This window comes from Bombina bombina, chromosome 6 (genome assembly GCF_027579735.1).
Source record: "Bombina bombina isolate aBomBom1 chromosome 6, aBomBom1.pri, whole genome shotgun sequence".
Lineage (NCBI taxonomy): Eukaryota > Metazoa > Chordata > Amphibia > Anura > Bombinatoridae > Bombina > Bombina bombina.
Genome location: NC_069504.1, coordinates 590,626,596 through 590,649,002, shown reverse-complemented (window position 1 = coordinate 590,649,002; position 22,407 = coordinate 590,626,596). Strand labels below are relative to the sequence as shown.

The 22,407-nt window shown below is 36.9% G+C and overlaps 1 protein-coding gene across 1 annotated transcript in view; it reads left to right on the top strand.

The window, feature by feature from the left end:
* Window positions 1–22,407, top strand: part of SHF (Src homology 2 domain containing F) — a 539,240-nt gene that overhangs the window by 420,252 nt on the left and 96,581 nt on the right. The window contains 1 exon segment of the mRNA XM_053717571.1: window positions 18,935–19,106. Within this exon segment, the coding sequence (XP_053573546.1) occupies window positions 18,935–19,106 (172 nt within the window).

Here is a 22,407-nt window from a genome sequence, read left to right as displayed (position 1 = left end):
CAGGGAATGAGCCAAGATGCTGGAACACATTTTTAGAATGCTGTCATTGTTTTCTCTTTATATTTCTGGTAAAATCATTCTAATCTATTTATACTATTAATATGCAGAATAGAATAAATGCAGTCACTTGTTTCTTATCTGCTGATTTGTAATGCACATTATCTGTTGGTTTAAATAATTATTGTACTTCTCTTGGCAAAGTTGTGTGGACTCTACAGTGATATTTATTTCAAGACATTGGGGACGATTTATTATAAAGATAGAGCAAAACGGAGGTTACTTTTGTGATGGGTCTAATTTTGTGAGTTTGCATTTGGCATTCTACTAAAGTGCTTTTGCTTTTCTACTAAAGTACTTTAGATTTAATCTGTGTCTAAGGTCTTAAAGTATACATAATATGGATGGTTAAGAGCAGGAAAGAGACAAAAAACTGAAATCACTACATCAGTTTATAATCTAGCACAATGAGGTCAACTGTTTTCTATATTTAAAAATAACTTGTCTATATCTGTTTAAAAATATGGGGGGGGGGGGAATAATCAGTGTTAGATCCACTTTCTTGGATGGACTTTTTTAAAGCACTTTTAGGCTTTTAAAATTTTTCTAATTTAGCATTTAGCAGTCTTGACAGAAATAAAAATAATGAAAAAGTACTTTTGTAATTGAGCAGGATAATGAAATTATGCAAAACAGAAAAAGACTATATTAACCCCCGCCCCTCTAAAAAAAAAAAGAGAGGTTTATACAAAAAAAGTTTGTAATAGAGGTTTGCCATTTTTTTTACATGCGGAAACCTGGTTTAAAGAGTTTAATACCAGCTGCCAAGACTAAAAAATGTGCAAGTGTCTTCAAAGTAATTGTAATTACAGTTAGCTCTCGTTTAGTGGCGATTCGATTTGCGCTGTTTCACAATAGCGCAAGTTGTTCCGTTGTTAAATAGGCCCCTTAGCTGAAAACAAGATTTGCAGAGGAGTTTTTGCCACCTACAATACAGCACTGTTATACTGTGTACAGCTTTCTTAAAAGGACACTCAGGTCAAATAAAATTTTCATGATTCAGATACAGCATGTAATTTTAAACAACTTTCCAATTTACTTCCATTAAAAAAAATGTACACAGTCTTTTATAGTTACACTTTTTGAGTCACCAGCTCCTACTGAGCATGTGCAAGAATTCACAGACTATACGTATATGCATTTGTGATTGCTATCAAATGGTACAGGGGGAGTGGAAATATAAAAAACTTACGCCTAGATTTAGAGTTTTGTCGGTAAAGACCCGCGTAGCTAACGCCCCTTTTTTTGCCAATGCACACTTAAGACAACGCTGGTATTTAGAGTTGTCTGAAGGGCTGCGTTAGGCTCCAAAAAGGGTGCGTTGAGCCGAATGTACCATCACTTCAACCCTCAATACAAGCGTTGCTTACGGTAGCGGTAAGCAGCTAAAACGTGCTCGTGCACGATTCCCCCATAGGAAACAATGGGGCAGTTTGGGATGAAAAAAAACCTAACACCTGCAAAAAAGCAGCATTAAGCTCCCAACGCAGCCCAATTGTTTCCTATGGGGAAACAATTTCTAAGTCTGCACCTAACACCCTAACATGAACCCCGAGTCTAAACACCCCTAACCTTACACGCATTAAACCCTAATCTGCCGCCCCCGCTATCGCTGACACCTGCATTATATTATTAGCCCCTAATCTGCCGCTCCGGACACCGCCGCAACCTACATTATACATATGTACCCCTAATCTGCTGCCCCTAACATTGCCGACCCCTATATTATATTTATTAACCCCTAATCTGCCCCCCCAATGTCACCGCTACCTTACCTACACTTATTAACCCCTAATCTGCCGACCGGACCTCGCCGCTACTCTAATAAAGTTATTAACCCCTAAACCGCCACACTCCCGCCTCGCAAACCCTATAATAAATAGTATTAACCCCTAATCTGCCCTCCCTAACATCGCCGCTACCTAACTTCAAGTATTAACCCTAATCTGCCGACCTAACCTCGCCGCTACTCTAATAAATGGATTAACCCCTAAAGCTAAGTCTAACCCTAACCCTAACACCCCCCTAAATTAAATATAATTTTAATCTAACGAAATAAATTAAATCTTATTAACTAAAGTAATCCTATTTAAAACTAAATACTTACCTGTAAAATAAACCCTAATATAGCTACAATATAACGAATAATTATATTGTAGCTATTTTAGGATTTATATTTATTTTACAGGCAACTTTGTATTTATTTTAACTAGGTACAATAGCTATTAAAAGTTATTAACTATTTAATAGCTACCTAGTTAAAATAATTACAAAATTACCTGTAAAATAAATCCTAACCTAAATTACAATTAAACCTAACACTACACTATCAATAAATTAATTAAATAAATTACCTACAATTACATACAATTAAATAAACTAAACTAAATTCCAAAAAAAAACAAACACTAAATTACAAAAAATAAAAAAAGATTACAAGAATATTAGGCTAATTACACCTACTCTAAGCCCCCTAATAAAATAAAAAAGCCCCGCAAAATAATAAAGGTCCCTACCCTATTCTAAATTAAAAAGTAACCAGCTCTTTTACCGGCCCTTAAAAGGTCTTTTTGCGGGGCATGCCCCTAAGTAATCAGCTCTTTTGCCTGTAAAAAAAATACAACCCCCCCAACATTAAAACCCACCACCCACATACCCCTACTCTAACCCAGACCCCCCTTTAAATAAACCTAACACTACCCCCCTGAAGATCTCCCTACCTTGAGTCGTGTTCACCCAGCCGGGCACCGATAGACCAAAAGAGGACATCCGGAGCAGCAGAAGTCTTCATCCTATCTGGGCAGAAGAGGACATCTGGACCGACAGACATCTTCATCCAAGCGGCATCTTCTATCTTCATCCATCCGGAGCGGAGCCATCTTCTTCCAGCCGACGCGGATCCATCCTCTTCAACCGACGCCTACTCGCCGAATGGAGGTTCCTTTAAATGACGTCATCCAAGATGGCGTCCCTCGAATTCCGATTGGCTGATAGGATTCTATCAGCCAATCGTAATTAAGGTAGGAAAAATCTGATTGGCTGATTAAATCAGCCAATCAGATTCAAGTTTAATCTGATTGGCTGATCCAATAAGATTGAGCTCGCATTCTATTGGCTGTTCCGATCAGCCAATAGAATGCAATCTCAATCTTATTGGCTGATTGGATCAGTCAATCAGATTTTTCCTACCTTAATTCCGATTGGCTGATAGAATCCTATCAGCCAATCGGAATTCAAGGGACGCCATCTTGGATGACGTCATTTACAGGAACCTTCATTCGGCGAGTAGGCGTCGGTTGAAGAGGATGGATCCGCGTCGGCTGGAAGAAGATGGCTCCGCTCTGCTACGGTTGGATGAAGAAAGAAGATGCGCTTGGATGAAGATGTCTGCCGGTCCGGATGTCCTCTTCTGCCCGGATAGGATGAAGACTTCTGCCGCTCCGGATGTCCTCTTTTGGTCCATCGGTGCCCGGCTGGGTGAACACGACTCAAGGTAGGGAGATCTTCAGGGGGGTAGTGTTAGGTTTATTTAAGGGGGGTTTGGGTTAGAGTAGGGGTATGTGGGTGGTGGGTTTTAATGTTGGGGGGGGTTGTATTTTTTTTACAGGCAAAAGAGCTGATTACTTAGGGGCATGCCCCGCAAAAAAGACCTTTTAAGGGCTGGTAAAAGAGCTGGTTACTATTTAATTTAGAATAGGGTAGGGACCTTTATTATTTTGAGGGGCTTTTTTTTTTTATTAGGGGGCTTAGAGTAGGTGTAATTAGCCTAATATTCTTGTAATCTTTTTTTTTTTTTTTTGTAATTTAGTGTTTGTTTGTTTTTGGAATTTAGTTTAGTTTATTTAACTGTATGTAATTGTAGGTAATTTATTTAATTAATTTATTGATAGTGTAGTGTTAGGTTTAATTGTAACTTAGGTTAGGATTTATTTTACAGGTAATTTTGTAATTATTTTAACTAGGTAGCTATTAAATAGTTAATAACTATTTAATAGCTATTGTACCTAGTTAAAATAAATACAAAGTTGCCTGTAAAATAAATATAAATCCTAAAATAGCTACAATATAATTATTTGTTATATTGTAGCTATATTAGGGTTTATTTAACAGGTAAGTATTTAGTTTTAAATAGGAATACTTTAGTTAATAAGATTTAATTTATTTCATTAGATTAAAATTATATTTAATTTAGGGGGGTGTTAGGGTTAGGGTTAGACTTAGCTTTAGGGGTTAATCCATTTATTAGAGTAGCGGTGAGGTCCGGTCGGCAGATTAGGGGTTAATACTTGAAGTTAGGTGGCGGCGATGTTAGGGAGGGCAGATTAGGGGTTAAAACTATTTATTATAGTGTTTGCGAGGCGGGAGTGCAGCGGTTTAGGGGTTAATACATTTATTATAGTGGCGGCGAGGTCTGGTCGGCAGATTAGGGGTTAATAAGTGTAGTTAGGTAGCAGCGACATTGGGGGGGCAGATTATGGGTTAATAAATATTATGTAGGTGTCGGCGATGTTAGGGGCAGCAGATTAGGGGTTCATAGGGATAATGTAGATGGCAGCTGTGTGCGGTCGGCAGATTAGGGGTTAAACATATTTATTATAGTGGCGGCGATGTTAGTGTACTTTAGAGCACTGTAGTTAAGAGCTTTATAATCCGGCGTTAGCCCATAAAGCTCTTAACTACTGACATTTTTTGCGGCTGGAGTATTGTCGGTAGAGGCTCTACCGCTCACTTCAGCCAAGACTCCTAACCGGCGTTAGGAAGATCCCATTGAAACGATAGGATACGCAATTGGCGTAAGGGGATCTGTGGTATGGAAAAGTCGCGGCTTGAAAGCGAGCGTTAGACCCTTTCCTGCCTGACTCGAAATTCCAGCGGGCGGCCAAAACCAGTGTTAGGACCCCTTAACGCTGCTTTTGACGGCTAACGCAAAACTCTAAATCTAGGCCTTAGAAATGTGTTAGAAAAAAATCTACTACTAATTTGAAATTCAGTAAATGAATATTGTAAATGCTATTGTATTGTCTTGTTATCTTGCATTTGTTGATTATGCAAATCTACTGTGTTTACTGGTCCTTTAAAGGGCTATTAAATTGAACTGTGAAAAAAATGCTTTCATGCATAAGAATGATCAGTAACATATTAAAAATATTTTCGCATGCTGGCCTTTTTGATATTGAAGCTAACAGGAAGTGAATTTATGTGTGTATGTTAAAAAAATGTCCTTTTTATATGCAGCAAAGAACAAAAATGAGTTTCCACTGTATGATGATTACAACTCCATATTGCCTTATTGATGTGTATATGTGTATATGCCTCACAAGCATAAAAACTATTCAATATTGCTGTTTTTACATTTGCAGTATTAATTTGAGTGCTTTAATTATAATATCATATTATATAATAACATAAATAATGTATAAGTTATAATATAATAATACTGTACTTTACTAATGTCAATTTTGAGAGGGGCCTTGAACCTAGCTCATCTACTTCCCATTGACATGATATAAATGAGTTCGTTTTACAAAGATTTTTTTTTGCTTTGTTTTTTTACAACTATACCTTCAGGAACAGAACCTCAGCAAAAACTGAGGGCTACCTGTACTATATTTAAAGGGTTACTGATCCATACATTATATATATTCCAGTCTATCAAAAGGAGGTCAAGAACCCTCACAGAGCATTAGCCCCTCCCATCTCCTCTCCCTCTTCCGTTTTCGTATTGCTGAGCAGAGGAGAGAGACAGAAAAAAAAGTAGGAAAGACAGAAAGCCGGGTTACGAGGTGCAAATGAGATCTGTCATTCATATACAAAAATAGGGTGGGGGCTATGGACTCTCATCAACCCGAAGGAAATAAATATTTATCAGTAAGTACAAATTCTGCTTTCCTTCTTAACTGATGAGAGTCCATAGCTTCATAACATGTGGGATACAATACCCAAGCTCAGAGTCCATGTTGAGAAAGGGTGGGACAAAAAGTAGACCTATTTGCCGGTCACTGCGGCCTAAAGGACAGAAAAAGCACAACTGTCAAATTATAAAATTTGGAAAAAGTGTGATGGGAAGACCAAGTTGCCGCCGTGCAAATCTGTTCCAAGGAGGCATCATACTTTAAAACCCAGGAAGTAGATACTTATCTCAAAGAGTGAGCATTTACTGTCTTCAGTGATGAAGTTACCCCAACCAAGTAAGCCTTATGAATAATCTGCTTGAGCCAGGATGCCAGGGTCACCGCCGTAGCTTTCTAACCCCTCCTAGGACCTGAGTAGAGGACAAATAAACTAGAAATTTGTCTAAAGTTTTTAGTAGCCTGAATATAGAACTTCAAAGCTCTGACAACATCTAGGTTGTGAAGTAATCTTTCCTTTTGGATTAGAAGGCTTTGGTCACAAATACGGAACAACTATTTCCTGATAATATATTCTGAAGATACCTCTTTTGCCATTTTAAATAGAAACAAATTAAAGTAAAAATACTTAATGTAAAATGTATTACTGTTTCAGTGGTATATTTTATTGTGTGCAGAGCTTACTTATATATAGCTTACTTTTATATTGTGTTGCAGATTATTCAGTTTGCATTATTGGTGATGAACGCGTGCCACTGATCTCTGAGCAGGTGCAGTGTTTGAATGAGGATGCATGTGGCATATGTTAATATAAGATGTGCACATTAAAGCTATCACTGAAGTAGTGATAACTTTTATTTTGAAATATTTTTGATAATATATGCTAATTTCAAAAATATTCTGTCATCATAAGTATTACCTTATAGAACAGAAATATAAAGGTATATTTCTTTCTAATGACACGGTGAGTCCACAGATCATCATAATTACTGTTGGGAATATCACTCCTGGCCAGCAGGTGGAGGCAAAGAGCACCACAGCAAAGCTGTTAAATATCTCTCCCCTACACACAATCCCCCAGTCATTCTCTTTGCATGTAGTGCAATGAGGAGGTGAAGTTTAGGTGTCTGATGAGAAGTTTTCTTCAATCAAGATTTTATTATTTTTAAAGCAGAGTAAGCTTACTCTGATCTTTTCTGGGGTCTAGCCTAGTCCACATCAGTCTCTTCAGTAGGGCAGTGGTGGCTTTTGAGCTCTTGAGAACTTGTGGGGTACAATCCTCACTGCATTTTCTAAAGAATCTGCTGCCCTATCCAGAAAGCCTGAGTAGGTTTACTCAGTTTCTTTCTTTCTTCACAGGTCCATGTGAGGTGCGGCACCCTCTCAAACCAGGTGAGCTGTCCTGCTGCCGGACAGCACTTTCAGGTAAGTGCCATTTTAATTTTCTTTTGCAAGGAGAAAGCTGTTTTATTTAAAATAGTACTTTATTAAACTTTCATGTTTGGGGTTTCTGTAAGGCAGTTGGGCATTGAGACTGTGAGTAGGATTCATGGTGGCCCAATGAGTTATAGTAGTTTTTATGGACATTAAGTTTTTTATTGTGTTTGGTCATAAAAATGTACTGTTAGCCGTTTTTTTCAACAGTTAGGGCACTGTAACTGCTAGGACCGCTCCGTTTTTGAAAAGGGGAGTGTCCTTGCTGAAGCGGTTTCCTTTTGGCACGCTTTTAGTGTGACTGAAGAGAGCTGCGTAGCTGTGACGTTGTAGTCGGCTGCTCCGTCCTCTACTTTAACTGCGCTGCTATTATTTAAAGTCCGGATAGTTTCTTCTGTGAGGGAAGGCACTCCGTGAGCTACAGGACAGGTAGGCACCTCAGTAAAGCTACTGAGGTGTATAGGTAGCCTGAGGTTTATTTGGTTTGTTTCGCTAACACTCTTTTACATTTAAAGACACAGTACCTTTTTATTTTGAAATAAAGAATTTTTACACTTATCTTTTATTTATTACACAAAAATGGATCAAGAGACTTTTCAAACCAGTTTCCCAGGCGTAGTTGCTGCTTGTCAGTTATGTTTTGATGCTCAGGTGGAACCTCCAGTTTTTTTTAAGTTATAGAGATAAAATATTTGACCATGAGCCACCATTATTGCAGGCAATTGCTGTTCAGGGGGTCTCCTGTAGCAGATATGACGCAGCTTTCTCCTCAATTGTCCCAGCCTTTTCAGTCTCCACATACCATGCCCTGTATTTTCTCTGATAATCCGGTAGGATTTTCTCTACAAGGCATTGCCTCCCAGGTATCCCTTACGCTATCTGAGGCATTGTCAGCTTTCCCCATGTTGCAGGGAGCGCATATAAGAAAATTTAAGGAAACTGTTAGTAAGGTTTCTGGTCAAGTTCTGGCTATCCAGAGTGTCCCTTCCCATAAGCCTGAGGAAAATGACATGTCGGTAGTGTAATTCCTTCCTCTGATGCTGAAGGGGTATCCTTCAGATTTAAACTAGAACACATTTGCTTATTAGTTAAGGAGGTTTTGGCTACTTTGGACGACTCTGACACAACTATCGTAGTCAACCCTAAAAAGTGTAGTAAATTGAACAAATATTTTGATTTTCAATCTGCGGTGGAGGTTTTTCTGGTTCCTGACAGTGCTACAGAGATTATTGCTTGAGAATGGGATAGACCTGGTATTCCTTTTTCTTCATCTCCTATTTTTAAGAAGATGTTTCCTATAGCGGATTCTATTAAGGAGTTGTGGCAGATGGTTCCTAAGGCAGAAGGAGCGATCTCCACTTTGGCTAAGAGGACTACTATTCCCATAGAGGATAGTTGTTCTTTTAAAGATCCAATGGATAAAAAAATGGAGGCTTTACTAAAAAAGATGTATGTACACCAGGGTCTCCAATGGCAACCTGAGGTGTGTATCGCCACTGTTACCAGCACTGCGGCTTACTGGTTTGATGTGTTGTCTGAATCTCTTCAGATGGATACTCCTCTTGAGGAGATCCAGGACAGGATTACGGCTAGACTTCAAATCTTTTCCTCCCAGAGGCAGGTTTCTCCTCTCCAGATTATCTGTAGACCAGATGAAAAGAGAGGCTTTCTTACATTGTGTCAAGGATCTTGCCACCCTGGGGATAATAGTTCCAGTTCCCATTCAGGAAAGGAGTCTGGGATTTTACTCAAATCTGTTCGTGGTTCCGAAAAAGGAGGGAACTTTTCGACCAATCCTAGATCTAAAATGTTTAAACAAGTTTCTCAGAGTGTTATCCTTCAAGACTACCTTTGGTATAAGAAGGTCAGTTCATGACAACCATAGACCTAAAAGATGCATACCTTCATGTTCCCATTCACAGGGACCATCTCAAGTTTCTGAGATTACCCTTCTTGGACAATCATTTCCAGTTTGTGGCCCTTCCATTCGACCTTGCCACAGCCCCCAGAATTTTTTCAAATATTTTGGGGCTCTTTTAGCTGTGCTTCGGCCTTGGGGCATTGCAGTGGCACCTTAACTAGACGACATTCTGGTTCAGGCATCTTCTTTTCAACAAGCAGAATCTCATACAGAGATCTTGTTGTCTTTTCTTCGATCCAAGAGATGGAAGGTGAATCGGGAAAAAAGTTCTTTGGTTCCAGCTACAAGGGTTGTGTTTTTGGGGACCATAAAAGACTCCCTGTTAATTAAGAATTTTCTAATAGAGGTCAGAAAAAGAGAGATTTTTTTTTACTCTTGTCTTGCTCTTCAGTCCTATCCACAGCCGTCAGTGGCTCAATGTATGGAGATAATCGGTCTGATGGTGGCTTCTATGGACATCATTCCGTTTGCTCGGTTCCATCTCAGACCTTTGCAGTTATGCATGCTCAGTCAATGGAACAGGGACTATACAGACCTGTCTCCGTGTATAGATCTAGATCAGATGTCAATAGACTCTCTTCCATGGTGGCTTTCTCAGGACCATCTCTCCCAGGGAACTTGCTTCCGCAGACCCTCCTGGGTGATTGTGACCATGGATGCCAGCCTTCTGGTTTGAGGAGCAGTCTAGGGATTGTTATAGACTCAGAGCCTATGGACTCGGGAGGAGTCAGCTCTGCCCATAAACATCCTGGAGCAGAGAGTGATCCTCAATGCTCTGGCCTCAGTTAGCTTTAGCCTGGTTTATCAGGTTTCAATCGGACAATATAACCTCGGTGGCCTACATCAACCACCATGGGGGAACTCGGAGTTCCTTGGCCATGTCAGACGTGGCCCAAATTATTCAGTGGGCGGAGACCCACAACTGCTGTCTTTCTGTGATTCACATCCCAGGAGTGGACAATTGGGAAGCGGATTTTCTGAGCAGACAGACTTTTCATCCCAGGGAGTGGGAACTTCATCCGGATGTGTTTTCCAGCTTGACCCTAAAATGGGGGCAGCCGGAGTTGGATCTCATGGCTTCTCGTCAGAATGCCAAACTCCCGAGAAATGTCTCGAGGTCAAGGGATCCGCAGGCATTTTTAATAGATGCTCTGGCGGTTCCTTGGAACTTCAGTCTAGCATACCTGTTTCCTCCTTTTGCTCTCCTTCCAAGAGTCATTACTCGAATCAAGCAGAAGAAGGCGTCTTTAATTCTGATAGCCCCGGCATGGCCTCGCAGGATTTGCTATGCAGACCTAATGGAAATGTCATCCTTTCCACCTTGGAGACACCCTCTGAGAAAGGTCCTTCTACTTAAGGGTCCCTTCCTTCATCCAAATCTCGTTTCTCTGAAGCTGACTGCTTGGAGATTATATGCTTAGTTTTAAGCATGGATTTTCAGAGTTGGTCATTGAGACCTTGATTCAGGCTCGTAAGCCTGTGACTCGCAGGATCTACCATAAGATCTGGCGTAAATACTTGTATTGGTGTGAATCCAAAGGATTCCTAGGATTTTGTCTTTTCTTCAGGATGGTCTGGAGAAGGGATTGTCGGCGTGTTTTCTAAAGGGTCAGATTTCAGCATTGTCTATTTTGTTACATAAGCGTTTGGTGGATGTGCCAGACGTGCAATTGTTTTGTCAGGCCTTGGTCAGGATTCGCCTGTGTTTAAACCTGTTACTACTCCATGGAGTCTTAACCTTGTTCTTAAAGTATTACAACAGACTCCGTTTGAGCCTATGCATTTTTTAGATATTAAGATGTTATTTTGAAAAGTTTTGTTTCTTGTTGCTATTTCCTCTGCTCAGAGTTTCTGAACTCTCTGCTTTACAGTGCGATTCCCCTTATCTTATCTTTCACTCTGATAAGGTGGTTCTGCCTACTAAGTTCGGTTTCCTGCCCAAGGTTGTTTCGGGCCAAGAATATTAATCAGGAAATCGTTGTACCTTTTTTGTGTTCTAATTCTTCTTCTAACAAAGAACGCTTGTTACATAATCTGGATGTTGTGCGAGCGCTAAAATTTTATTTGCAGGCACCTAAGGACTTTTGTCAGTCTTCTGCATTGTTTATTTGATTTTCTGGGAAACGCAAGGTCAGAAAGCTACGGAGGAGCGTTATTCGCTTGGCATATGAGACCGCTGGACAGCAGCCTCCTGAGAATATCACAGCTCATTCCACGAGGGCTGTTTCTTCTTCCTGGGCCTTCAAAAATTAAGCTTCTGTTGAACAGATTTGCAAGGCTGCAACTTGGTCATCTTTGCACACTTTTTCCAAATTCTATAAATTCAATACTTTTGCCTCGGTTGAGGCTTCTTTTGGGAGAAAAGTTCTTCAAGCAGTGGTGCCTTCTGTTTAGGTTCCTGTCTTCTCCCTCCTTTTATGATCTGTGTCTTCTAGCTTGGGTATTGATTCCCAACAGTAATTATGATGGACTCACCGTATCATTAGAAAGAAAACAAAATTTATGCTTACCTGATAAATTTATTTATTTTTTGACACGGTGAGTCCATGGCCCGCCCTGTATTTTCAGACAGTTTCTTTTTTTACAGAAACCTCAGGCACCTCTGCACCTTGTGTTACTTCCTTTCTCTTCTTTTCCTTTGGTCCAATAACTGGGGGATTGTGGGTAGGGGAGTGATATTTAACAGCTTTGCTGTGGTGCTCTTTGCCTCCTCCTGCTGACCAGGAGTGATATTCCCAACAGTAATTATGATGATCCATGGACTCACCGTGTCAAGAAAGAAATACACTTATCAGGTAAGCATAAATTTCGTTTTTATTATAATTTGAGTTTATTTTAAATATTAAATGGGCATTCTAACAATCTTTTTTTTTTTCCTAGCTCTAAATCCCCCAGATATTTTATATATTTTTTTAAATTTACTTGCTATTTAAATATTTATTTATTTTTTACTTTTAGACTGATACCGATTAAATACTCTCTGTGCCAAGCATGTACAGTATATTTCAAACTTGCTTAGCAAATTATTCTTGTAATATAGTGGCCCAAAACAAAATGCTCTGGAGTGTTGTCCTTTTGTTTATTTATTTTTTATAGTTATCTGGGTTGATATTAGGGATGGGAGAATGTGTTTATATTTAAAATTGAATGTTAGAACGAATGTTATTGTAGAAATTCGATTTACATAATCGAATGTTGATAAGAACGAATATTCATAAAAATTCTATTATTGAATGTTATTTACAGTTTTCGAATGTGACATTCCAATTCGAATATTACGTTTATAAAATACAGTTGTAGACTAGTAATACTATTTCAAAATTGAATGTCACATTCAAATTTGAATATTACATTTCGAAATTAAATGTGATATAAAATTCATAGCTAAACATTCTATTATTCGAAACTAATATTTTCAAATGTTATTGAAAAATTTCAAAAACATTCAAAATTTGATTCGAACAAATGTATTAAAATTTGTTTTAAATTTTACATTTTTAGAAACATTCGCCCATACCTAGTTGATATATTTTTTTGAGACCTGATTTGAAGGCTTACAAACATTTTGTATAATTTGTATATTTATCGGGGACATTTACAAATAGATATCTTAACCAGATGTGCAAAACTCAGAAATCTTCAAATGCATTGCACGCTAATGTTTATTTGCTATGTGTATAAGATTTGAATACAAGTCTAATATGCCTTATTCTAGCTATGTGGTGGATTATTTTTTTGACATAGAGGGCACAAATGTAGAGTAGTTCACAAATATCATGGATAACTAAACGTAGAATCAATGCACTTTGTTTTTGCACTTTGTACAGCAAGTCTGTTTCTAATTATGAAATAGTGGGATTTAACAGTTATTATTCTGCAATTTGAAAGCATTTTTAGTAAAGGTATCTCCTGGAAAGATCGTTTGCATTTAAATATCACCTGCAAGTATATTTCAGCTGGGCCTTTATAGTCAAAAATGTATGTTCTAATTCATTAGATTATGTCATTTTAAGACCAGCAACCCTGCATGTTTCCCTGAAAAGAAGTTAAACACATAGTAGAAGTACCACTCAGTACCCACAGAGCACTGCTGTTCCTGAGCAGAAACTGACATTGATCAAGTCAGCAACGCTAACTACACAGCTGGTTTGTGCAACTCGCACTGCTGTTTTGATCAGTAGTAGTTTCCATTTGCAGGGGTTAAATACATAGAGGTGCATTGTGACTAATCTTAAAACAAAAAAACAAAAAATTTAAATAAGCGCATGTACATTTTTTTCTGACTGTAATGACCCTTTAAAGGGACATGAAACCCAAATGTTGTAATTTATGATTCAGATAGAACACAGTTTTAAACATCTTTTCAATGTACTTCTATTATCCAATTTGTTTTGTTTTCTTGGTAAAAGGATACCTAGTTAGGCTCATTGGTGGTTGCACATATGTGCCTCATGTTATTGGCTCATTGAGTTTTCAGTTAGCTCCCAGTAGTGCATTGCTGCTTCTTCAACAAAGGATAACAAGATAATGAAGCAAATTGGATAATAGGAATAAATTGGAAAGTTGTTAATAAATGACTATGCCGCACAACTTGTAATCTCGGTCAATGTTTCTAGCATTTAATGTGGCCACATCTGATATTTGAAAATACTGATTTGGTAATTATATTGATTTGGGAAGTTATAAGTTCATTTAGTACAACAAAACTTCCACACACCTCAAATGCAAAATAATAATAGATCTCTAAAAATTATTAGCTTTGTTGTACAATCTATCTGGATCTCCTTGGCATAGCATACTTTCTGATAGAGAATACAATTATTAACATGCAGGTTTCATGTCCCTTTAAACTGGTCAGATAAATTACCTTTTACTTTGACTACTGTTGGGATGCCAAAAAGTGATGGGGAGAAATAAGGACAAAAACTTTAATACTTAATTAACGTGTGTCTAAAAAATGATTACGCATTACTATATTCTAATTTAAGATGCATTCTCTGTTACTTTACAAAATATACAGAGAGCGTTGTAATTATTAGGAATTATTTAATTAATCAAATTTACTTATACTCTCATGGAATTTGTTGAAGAGAACACTTAGGTAGGTTCAGGAATGTGCATGTGAACTAAGCAACAATGTTTATAACAATATTTTGCTTTTATACGTTGGTCAGCAGTAGACAAATAGGCACCTGATTGTTGGCGCTTGATCCTTCTGTTGGCCAAATGCCCCCTGATTCCGCTGTTTCTGCACAAGCCTTCAGGCTCACTGGTAACAGAAGTTAAGAACCAGCGCTCCTTAACTCCTCGCCCTGCTCTGACCGGCAGACAGCAGTCAACCCGATCAGATATGGTCGGGTTGATTGACACCCCCTGCTAGGGGCCGACTGGCCACAAATCTGTAGGGGGTTGCATTGCACAAGCAGTTCACCAGAACTGCTTGTGCAATGTTAAATGCCAACCGTGTATGCTGTCAGCATTCAGCGATGTCGGGCGGACATGATTGTTACAGCGTATCATGTAAGTCCGACAGATGGTAAATCGGCCCCATGGGGCGAGATTACATATGCGGCATAAGTTTCAGCGCAACTGTGGAAACCCCCATCGTCCGTAAATTCACCTCACACATCGGGTGAATCACATATACGGTGCCGGCAGATCATATACTGCCATAAGTCGGACAACCTGGTGAGGTTCAGAAATGTTCGTAAATACACATTTCTGGAGTCGCCTATGAGTTACAGCAGTATATGAACTGCCGGCGCCTAAGTAAAAAAACTAAAAAAGTTTAAATCGCCTATAAAAATCCAACCTGCTTCCGAAAAATTAAACCAACACGTCAAAATCGCTATATACACCATTTCCCCACATCGCAACTACTAATAAAAGTATTAACCTCTAATCAGCCAACCCCCAACATCGCAATCTACCTAATAAAGTTATTAACCCCTAATCCGCCAACCCCCACAACGCAAACCACTATAGAAATCTAATAACCTCTAAACCGCCAACCCCAACACAAACTACCTAATTAACCTATTAACCCCTAAACGGCCAACCCACCACAATGCAAACTACCTAATTAACCTATTAACCCCTAAACCACCAACCCCCCACAACGCAATGTATTAAACTAATAAATAAGACCCCTAACCCAACACCCCCAAAATGAATCCCAATTACAATACACTAACATAAAATAAAAAATAACTACATTAAAAAAATAATAAACACTTACAAAAAATAAAAATTACTTTAAAAGCCCTAACATTACAGAAAATAAAAAAACTACCCTTACTCAAAATAAAAATTATTAAAGATTAAATTAAAATAAAAAATCTAAGATTACAAAAAATAAAAAAATCTAAGATTACAGAAAAAAAAACTACATTATCCAAAATAAGTTATTCCTAATCTAATACCCTCTTAAAAGCAAAAAAGCCACCTCAAAATAAAAACACCCCCTAATCTAACAATAAACTACCAATAGCCCTTAAAGGGGCATTATGAAGGGAATTACCCTAAGTTTATTAGCTCTTTTATTTTAAAAAAAATACTAAGTTCCCCCTAACAGTACAAACCCCCATCCACCCAGCCCCCCAAAATAAAAAAGATCTAATCTACCCATTGCCCCTAAAGGGGCATTTGTATGGGCTCTTTTAGTACCCAGGAAAATAAAAAAGCCCTAACCTAAAAAAAAAAACACCCAAAAAATAAAACAATAGGTGAAATATACGCACGTAACTTGTATGCTGCGCAGTATATGTTATGGCTCAATCCGACTAAAAATAGGCGACGTTGGGTTTTGCACCCGACGCTGCATATATGATCCGGCCCATAGTAATCATGGCACGTGAACACTAATGAGTCTAAGCATACTATTCAATAAAGAATACCAAAAGATCATTATAACTTTGAAAATAGAAGTAAATTGGAAAGTTGTTTAAAATTGTATGTCCTATAGGATAACTACTTATTAACAAAAGCTTCAGTTTTTTAAAATATGATCTATTTTTTTTTTGTTCTGCTTTAATAAAAAGGTATACAATGGAGTGATAGGCTTATGTGAACGCCTGGTTAAGTAAAACAATAAATGAAGTACACTAGACGCAGCATGATACCTCTGTCTCACATTCCTTTCTATACTGCATGCAGAGAGTAATGGTATGCAAATGAGATTTATAACGTCTCATTTTTTACATTGCTAATTCTCTCTCTATATGGATTGTGCTGTGAGTTTGTACTGCTACAAGATCGCTCTGAGAACAGCATGGGCTAGATGTGCACTGCCAGCCAGGAAGTACGCTCAGAGAGCTGTTTGGTTTTTAAAGGGACATTAAACTGAAAAAAACAGCAATAGTTAGTGTTACACTTACCTGGTTATACTTGTGGATATCAGTCATAAAAATAAAAAAACTGGTGTTGCTCTACTTGTCCTTTTATTTAAAAGAAAAAAGGATTTTTTTTTAATGCAAAACCTAAACATACAGCAGTACTAAAGTAAGTATAACACGGTATAATACTTGCTATACGTCTTGATTGTTTCCATATCTGAGGTGGCCATTCAGAAGATGTAAATTAGCTACTACATTGTTCAAGCAGCTCTTAAAGGGACATGAAAAACAAAAAATTTCTTTCTTGATTGAGACAGAACATACAGTTTAAAAAAACTGTTTCCATTTGACTTCTGTTATCAAATTGGCTTTGTTCTCATGGTATAATTTGTTGCCTATGTAGGTAGTGTCCACATGTCTGGAGCACTGCATGGTAGAAAAAGGTGCAGCCATTTAGTGTCTTTGCTGATATATAACATTCTTGCAAAACTTCTGCCATATAGTGGGCAGGCACGTGCACACTCCTGCTTAGTTCCTTGCTTTTCAATAGAGGATACCAAGAAAATGAAGAACATTTGATAATATAAGTAAATTGGAAAGTTGTTTTAAATCACGTGCTATATCTGAATCATGAAAGAAAAAAAATGTGAGTTTCATGTTCTAGGACCAAGTTTCTGATGTCTGTACAGCTTCAGCTTCTTGGAGAAAGCAAAACCTCCTTTAAAACATACACATTTACACAATTTATGAAGAACTGAGTTCTATCTTCCTTTAAAGTGTAGTGAGGATAATTTCTGTACTGTGGACTAACAGTTGCAATTAAAACATTGCATAAAATAAGTAGTCTAACGATCAACATTAGCATCTGGTTTCATAAAAAAGTAAATTACTTGCTTTAGGATTCATTATTTTATTACTGTTAAATTTTGCCAATGAGATCCTTTTAATTCATTTCACTATAGAGAACAATTTATAATTGTTACTGTAATAGAAATTCTGATGTAAACATCAGTTGTATATGTATTGCTCAGGAACTAGAAAGATGGCAAAATGTACATTTGTATGTCTCTAACAAAAACATAGAACCTAATAGAATAATTGTATGTATAGTGTCATCTAATTACACTTTCTATTCTGTGCTTTAACACCAAGATTCTTGATCTAACAAACAGTAAAAATGAACATTCTAATGTATCACTTAACATGTGTTAACTCCAACACTGCTGTTCCAGCCACTGACAGGTTTAAAAGGTGATGAAATATGTTGTGAAACTACATTAGAGGTCATCAATATCTCTGTATCCAGAGGGAGCAAACAGACAGAAATACTGATGTGATGGCCCGTTAAACAGTAATGTATTCTTGATTCGTGCCGTGTACGCCGTAATCCCTCGCCCCCTCCAGCCTCTTTCTATCGATTTTTGTCATCTGGTGTCACTGTTGCACTGATAGGCTTTTTTTCCCCCATCAACATTTCAGGATACATTAAAGATTTTACTTCAAGATAACAACCTTTATTGTCTAAGATATTGTATCAAGATTTTGCCTTAGAAGAATCTATTTCCTTACTCTTCTATATTTTCTGTTCTCTCCTGTTTTATTTCTGTATCGTTTTCTGCACATTTTACATTCAGAATATAGATTATGAATATTTTTCACTGCTTGGGACCAGGAAAACTTTGAATTTTGGAATATTTGTATCTGTAATGTGGGACAGCTTGGAGATAGGATAGTATATATAGTACCATTAGAAAGATAGTACAGTGATGTAATAAGAAAGATATTAGTTGTTATTTAAAAAAAATATAGACTATTTTCAATTCAAAACCTTAAACTAAACCAAAGATGCAAGCAGAGAATATTGTGACTTACTTGTGGAGGAAAATGGTAATTTTTAATATTTTTATTTAAAAAATATATTAATAAAAAAATCTTGGAATTTGTACTTGTTTGTGTATAAAAAATAAAGAAAAAGATAGATATGAAAAATATGCTTTTGTGCTGCTTTTTTGTTGGGTTTACACTTTCAAATAATTTTTGCGATGCTAATATAACATGATAATACTTCTGAAATGTAGTCTGGAGCACATACATCAGAAATGTCAAAGTCTAGTCATATACGGGGTCCAGAAATGTATCGGGATTTCTCAGCAGAGATTTCTTTTAATTCTGACCTTTGTAGTGATGCTAGTTCCATTGTACATAGGCAAGGGCTAGGTTTTCCTGTAGCAATCAGAAATCCATCTAAAAGCACAAATAAACAACGAGAACTGTATCATTTGTCATGGTATTTTATGCCTTTACAATTGGCGAGTTATAGTTTTTCTTTTCTTTCTCAGCCCAGTTTGATGGTGCTGACAAAACAGGCTTGTCGCCATCCAAAGAGGACAAACTCAGACACACCCACAGACATTCAGCTGGAAACTTGAAAGCAGCCAAGCACCCAAGTGTAGATCATACCAACTCAGTGGGAGAAAGGATAGATCCTTCACTACCTTTAGAAAGTCAATTGTAAGTATGATCCATATTTCTGGGGGGCTACATTGTCAAAGATTAAAAGGCAAAAACAAGTAGCGTAAGACATGTTTTCTAGTATAGCTGACATTCAAAAACCTTAAAGGGACACAAAACCCAATTTTTTTCTTTCCTGATTCATAAAGAGCATGCAATTTTATGCAACTTTCTAATTTACTCCTATTATCAATTCTTTTTCGTTCTTTTGCTATCTTTATTAGAAAATGCCGAAAAGTAAGGTTATGAGCCGGCCCATTTCAGGTTCAGCACCTGGGTAGAGCTTGTTGATTGGTTTGCTACATTTAGCCACCAATCAGTAAGTGCTACTCAGGGTCTGAACCAAAAATGGACCAGCTCTTAAGCTTTAATTTCTACTTTTTCAAATAAAGATAGCATGAGAACGAAGAAAAATATATAATAGGATTAAATAAGAAAGTTGCTTTAAAATTGCTGCTCTATCTGAATCATGACAGAGAAAATGTGAGTTTAGTGTCCCTTTTAACACAATGAGTGCAATAGACACAAAAACGTATTTGTAATGTATATTCCCTTTCCTAGCAAATTATAGGAAATTATAATACATTTTAAAACGAGTTAGGGCCAGATTACTAGTGGTGTGCTAAATATATGTTCACTTGTGTGCTAACTACACTGTTAAAGTAAAAAATTACTCCGGAGTGGGTTAACGCTCGTATTACAAGATGAAAGTAAAAAGATAGCTTGAGAGTGAAAGATCAGGTGTGCTAACTTCAGGACTTTGGATATCATGACAGTGTTAAGTTCTCCACATAGACTTCAATGGAGCACGCTGCTAAAAAAAATGAAACTTAATGCTTATTGTTCGCGTGGTAACCCAACACCACATTAGACTAACATTGTTAAATCCAAATGTAATTATGAATATTTTGCATTCCAATATTCTTTTTATTTTCTATATATATATCTATATATTTACTAAAAACATAAGAAACAAGTATATTACTGTCCAGCATTAGCTAATAAAAAGAAAAACAGAAGATCAATCACAGACCAGTATGCCAAATTTAAGTTCCATTTATTATAGCATTCTATAAAAATATATATATCTGTAATTATTATAATACAGATGTATATTTTTATAGAACACAATAATAAAAGGCATTTATTTGCACACTGGTCTGTGATTTGTTCTTCTATTTTTCTTTTTACAAGCTACATACATTTGGTATCATATATTGCCGTGCACTAGCAACCGTTCATATATATTTTTACTGCTATTTCTTTCAGCTCAATATATATCTATATATACTCCCTTGGTATGGGCCAATATTTTTTACATTAATATATATGTAGGGTTAAAAGGGATATGGTATATGACAATGTAAAATATATACCTATACAAAATATGTTATTTTTATATATATATATATATATATATATATATATATATATATATATACACATACACACTCACTGGCCACTTTATTCGGTACACCTGTTCAATTGCTTGGTAACACAAATTGCTAATCATATGGCAGCAACTCAATGCATTTAGACATCTAGACGCGGTGAAGACGACTTGCTGAACTCAAATTGAGCATCAGAAATCAGAATGGGGAAGAAAGGGGATTTAATTAACTTTCAACATGGCATGGTTGTTGGTGCCAGACGGGCTGGTCTGAGTATTTAAAAAAATGCTGATCTACTGGGATTTTGTATTGTGGATGACAATGCCTTGTTGATGTCAGAGAAAAATGGTCAGACTGGTTCGAGATGATAGAAAGGCAACAATAACTCAAATAACCACTTGTTACAACCAAGGTATGCAGAATACCATCTCTGAACGCACAACACGTCGAACCTTGAAGAAGATGGGCTAAAGCAGCAGAAGACCACATCGGGTTCCACTCCTGTCAGCTAAGAACAGGAAGCTGAGCCCACAATTCACAAAGGCTCACAAAAAATGGACCATAGAAGATTGGAAAAACATTTCTGGTCTGATGAGTCTTGATTTCAGCTGTGACAGTCAGATTGTAGGGTCAGAATTTGGCGTAAACAACATGAAAGCATGGATCCATCCTGCCTTGTATCAACAGTTCAGGATGGTGTTGGTGGTGTTATGGTGTGGGGGATATTTTTTTGGCACACTTTGGGCCCCTTAGTACCAATTGAGCATCTTTAAACGCCACTGCCTACCTGAGTATTGTTGCTGACCATGTCCATCCCTTTATGACTACAGTGTACCCATCTTCTGATGGCTACTTCCAGCAGGATAATGCACCATGTCACAAAACTCAAATAATCTCAAACTGGTTTCTTGAACATGACAATGATTTCACTGTACTCCAATGGCCTCCACAGTCACCAGATCTCAATCTAGTAGAGCACCTTTGGTATGTGGTAGAACCGGAGATTCACATAATGGATGTGAAGCAACTGCGTAATGCTATAATGTCAATATGTACCAAAATCTCTAAGGAATGGCAATCTATGCCATGAAGAATTAAGGCAGTTAGTGTGTGTATATATATATATATATATATATATATATATATATATATACACACATATATATATATATATATATATATATATAAACACAGACATATTTAGGCGCACACACACACACATATATTTATATATATATATATATATACACACAAACAATATAGCCATTTACAGTCAAATACATTGTCATATATCACATCCCTTTTAACCCTTATTAAAAAAAATCAGAAAGTGTGTATATATGAGAATAATAGTTTATTTGAATGTTTGGTTTTTTTTGTAAACATTTTTAGCCCTTACACTTTACGTTAGGTCTGAAGTCACGTTAATAATTTGAGTTCAGTTTATATTTTCAGCTTGCAATATGCGTGTTAGCGCAGTTGCGATACTGCTTATCAGATCCTGTGCTAACATTAGTGGCCCCATTTGCAATCTAGCCTTTAATTGGGAGAAATTCTTAATAAAGTTTTCTATTATTTTCATTACATTTACAACTATGATAATTATTAATAATAATAATAACTACAAAGTGAATAGATCAACAAAAGATCTACACGGTCACACCAAGTATTAAATTGTTGCACACATATAAATTGGTCATATAAAATGACTTAAGAACCAATATTTAGAAGACAAATGTTTTTAGTTCCTGTTTTACAAATAAATATGATAGAATACTGCTCTTTCAAAAGAAAAGTTATTACAGGTTACTGTGATTGTAAAATCACTGTACATTGTGTTTATAATGGGTTTACAATGTAAAAGCAAGTATATTTTTTCACTTTTATCATTAAAATCCAAATCATTTACA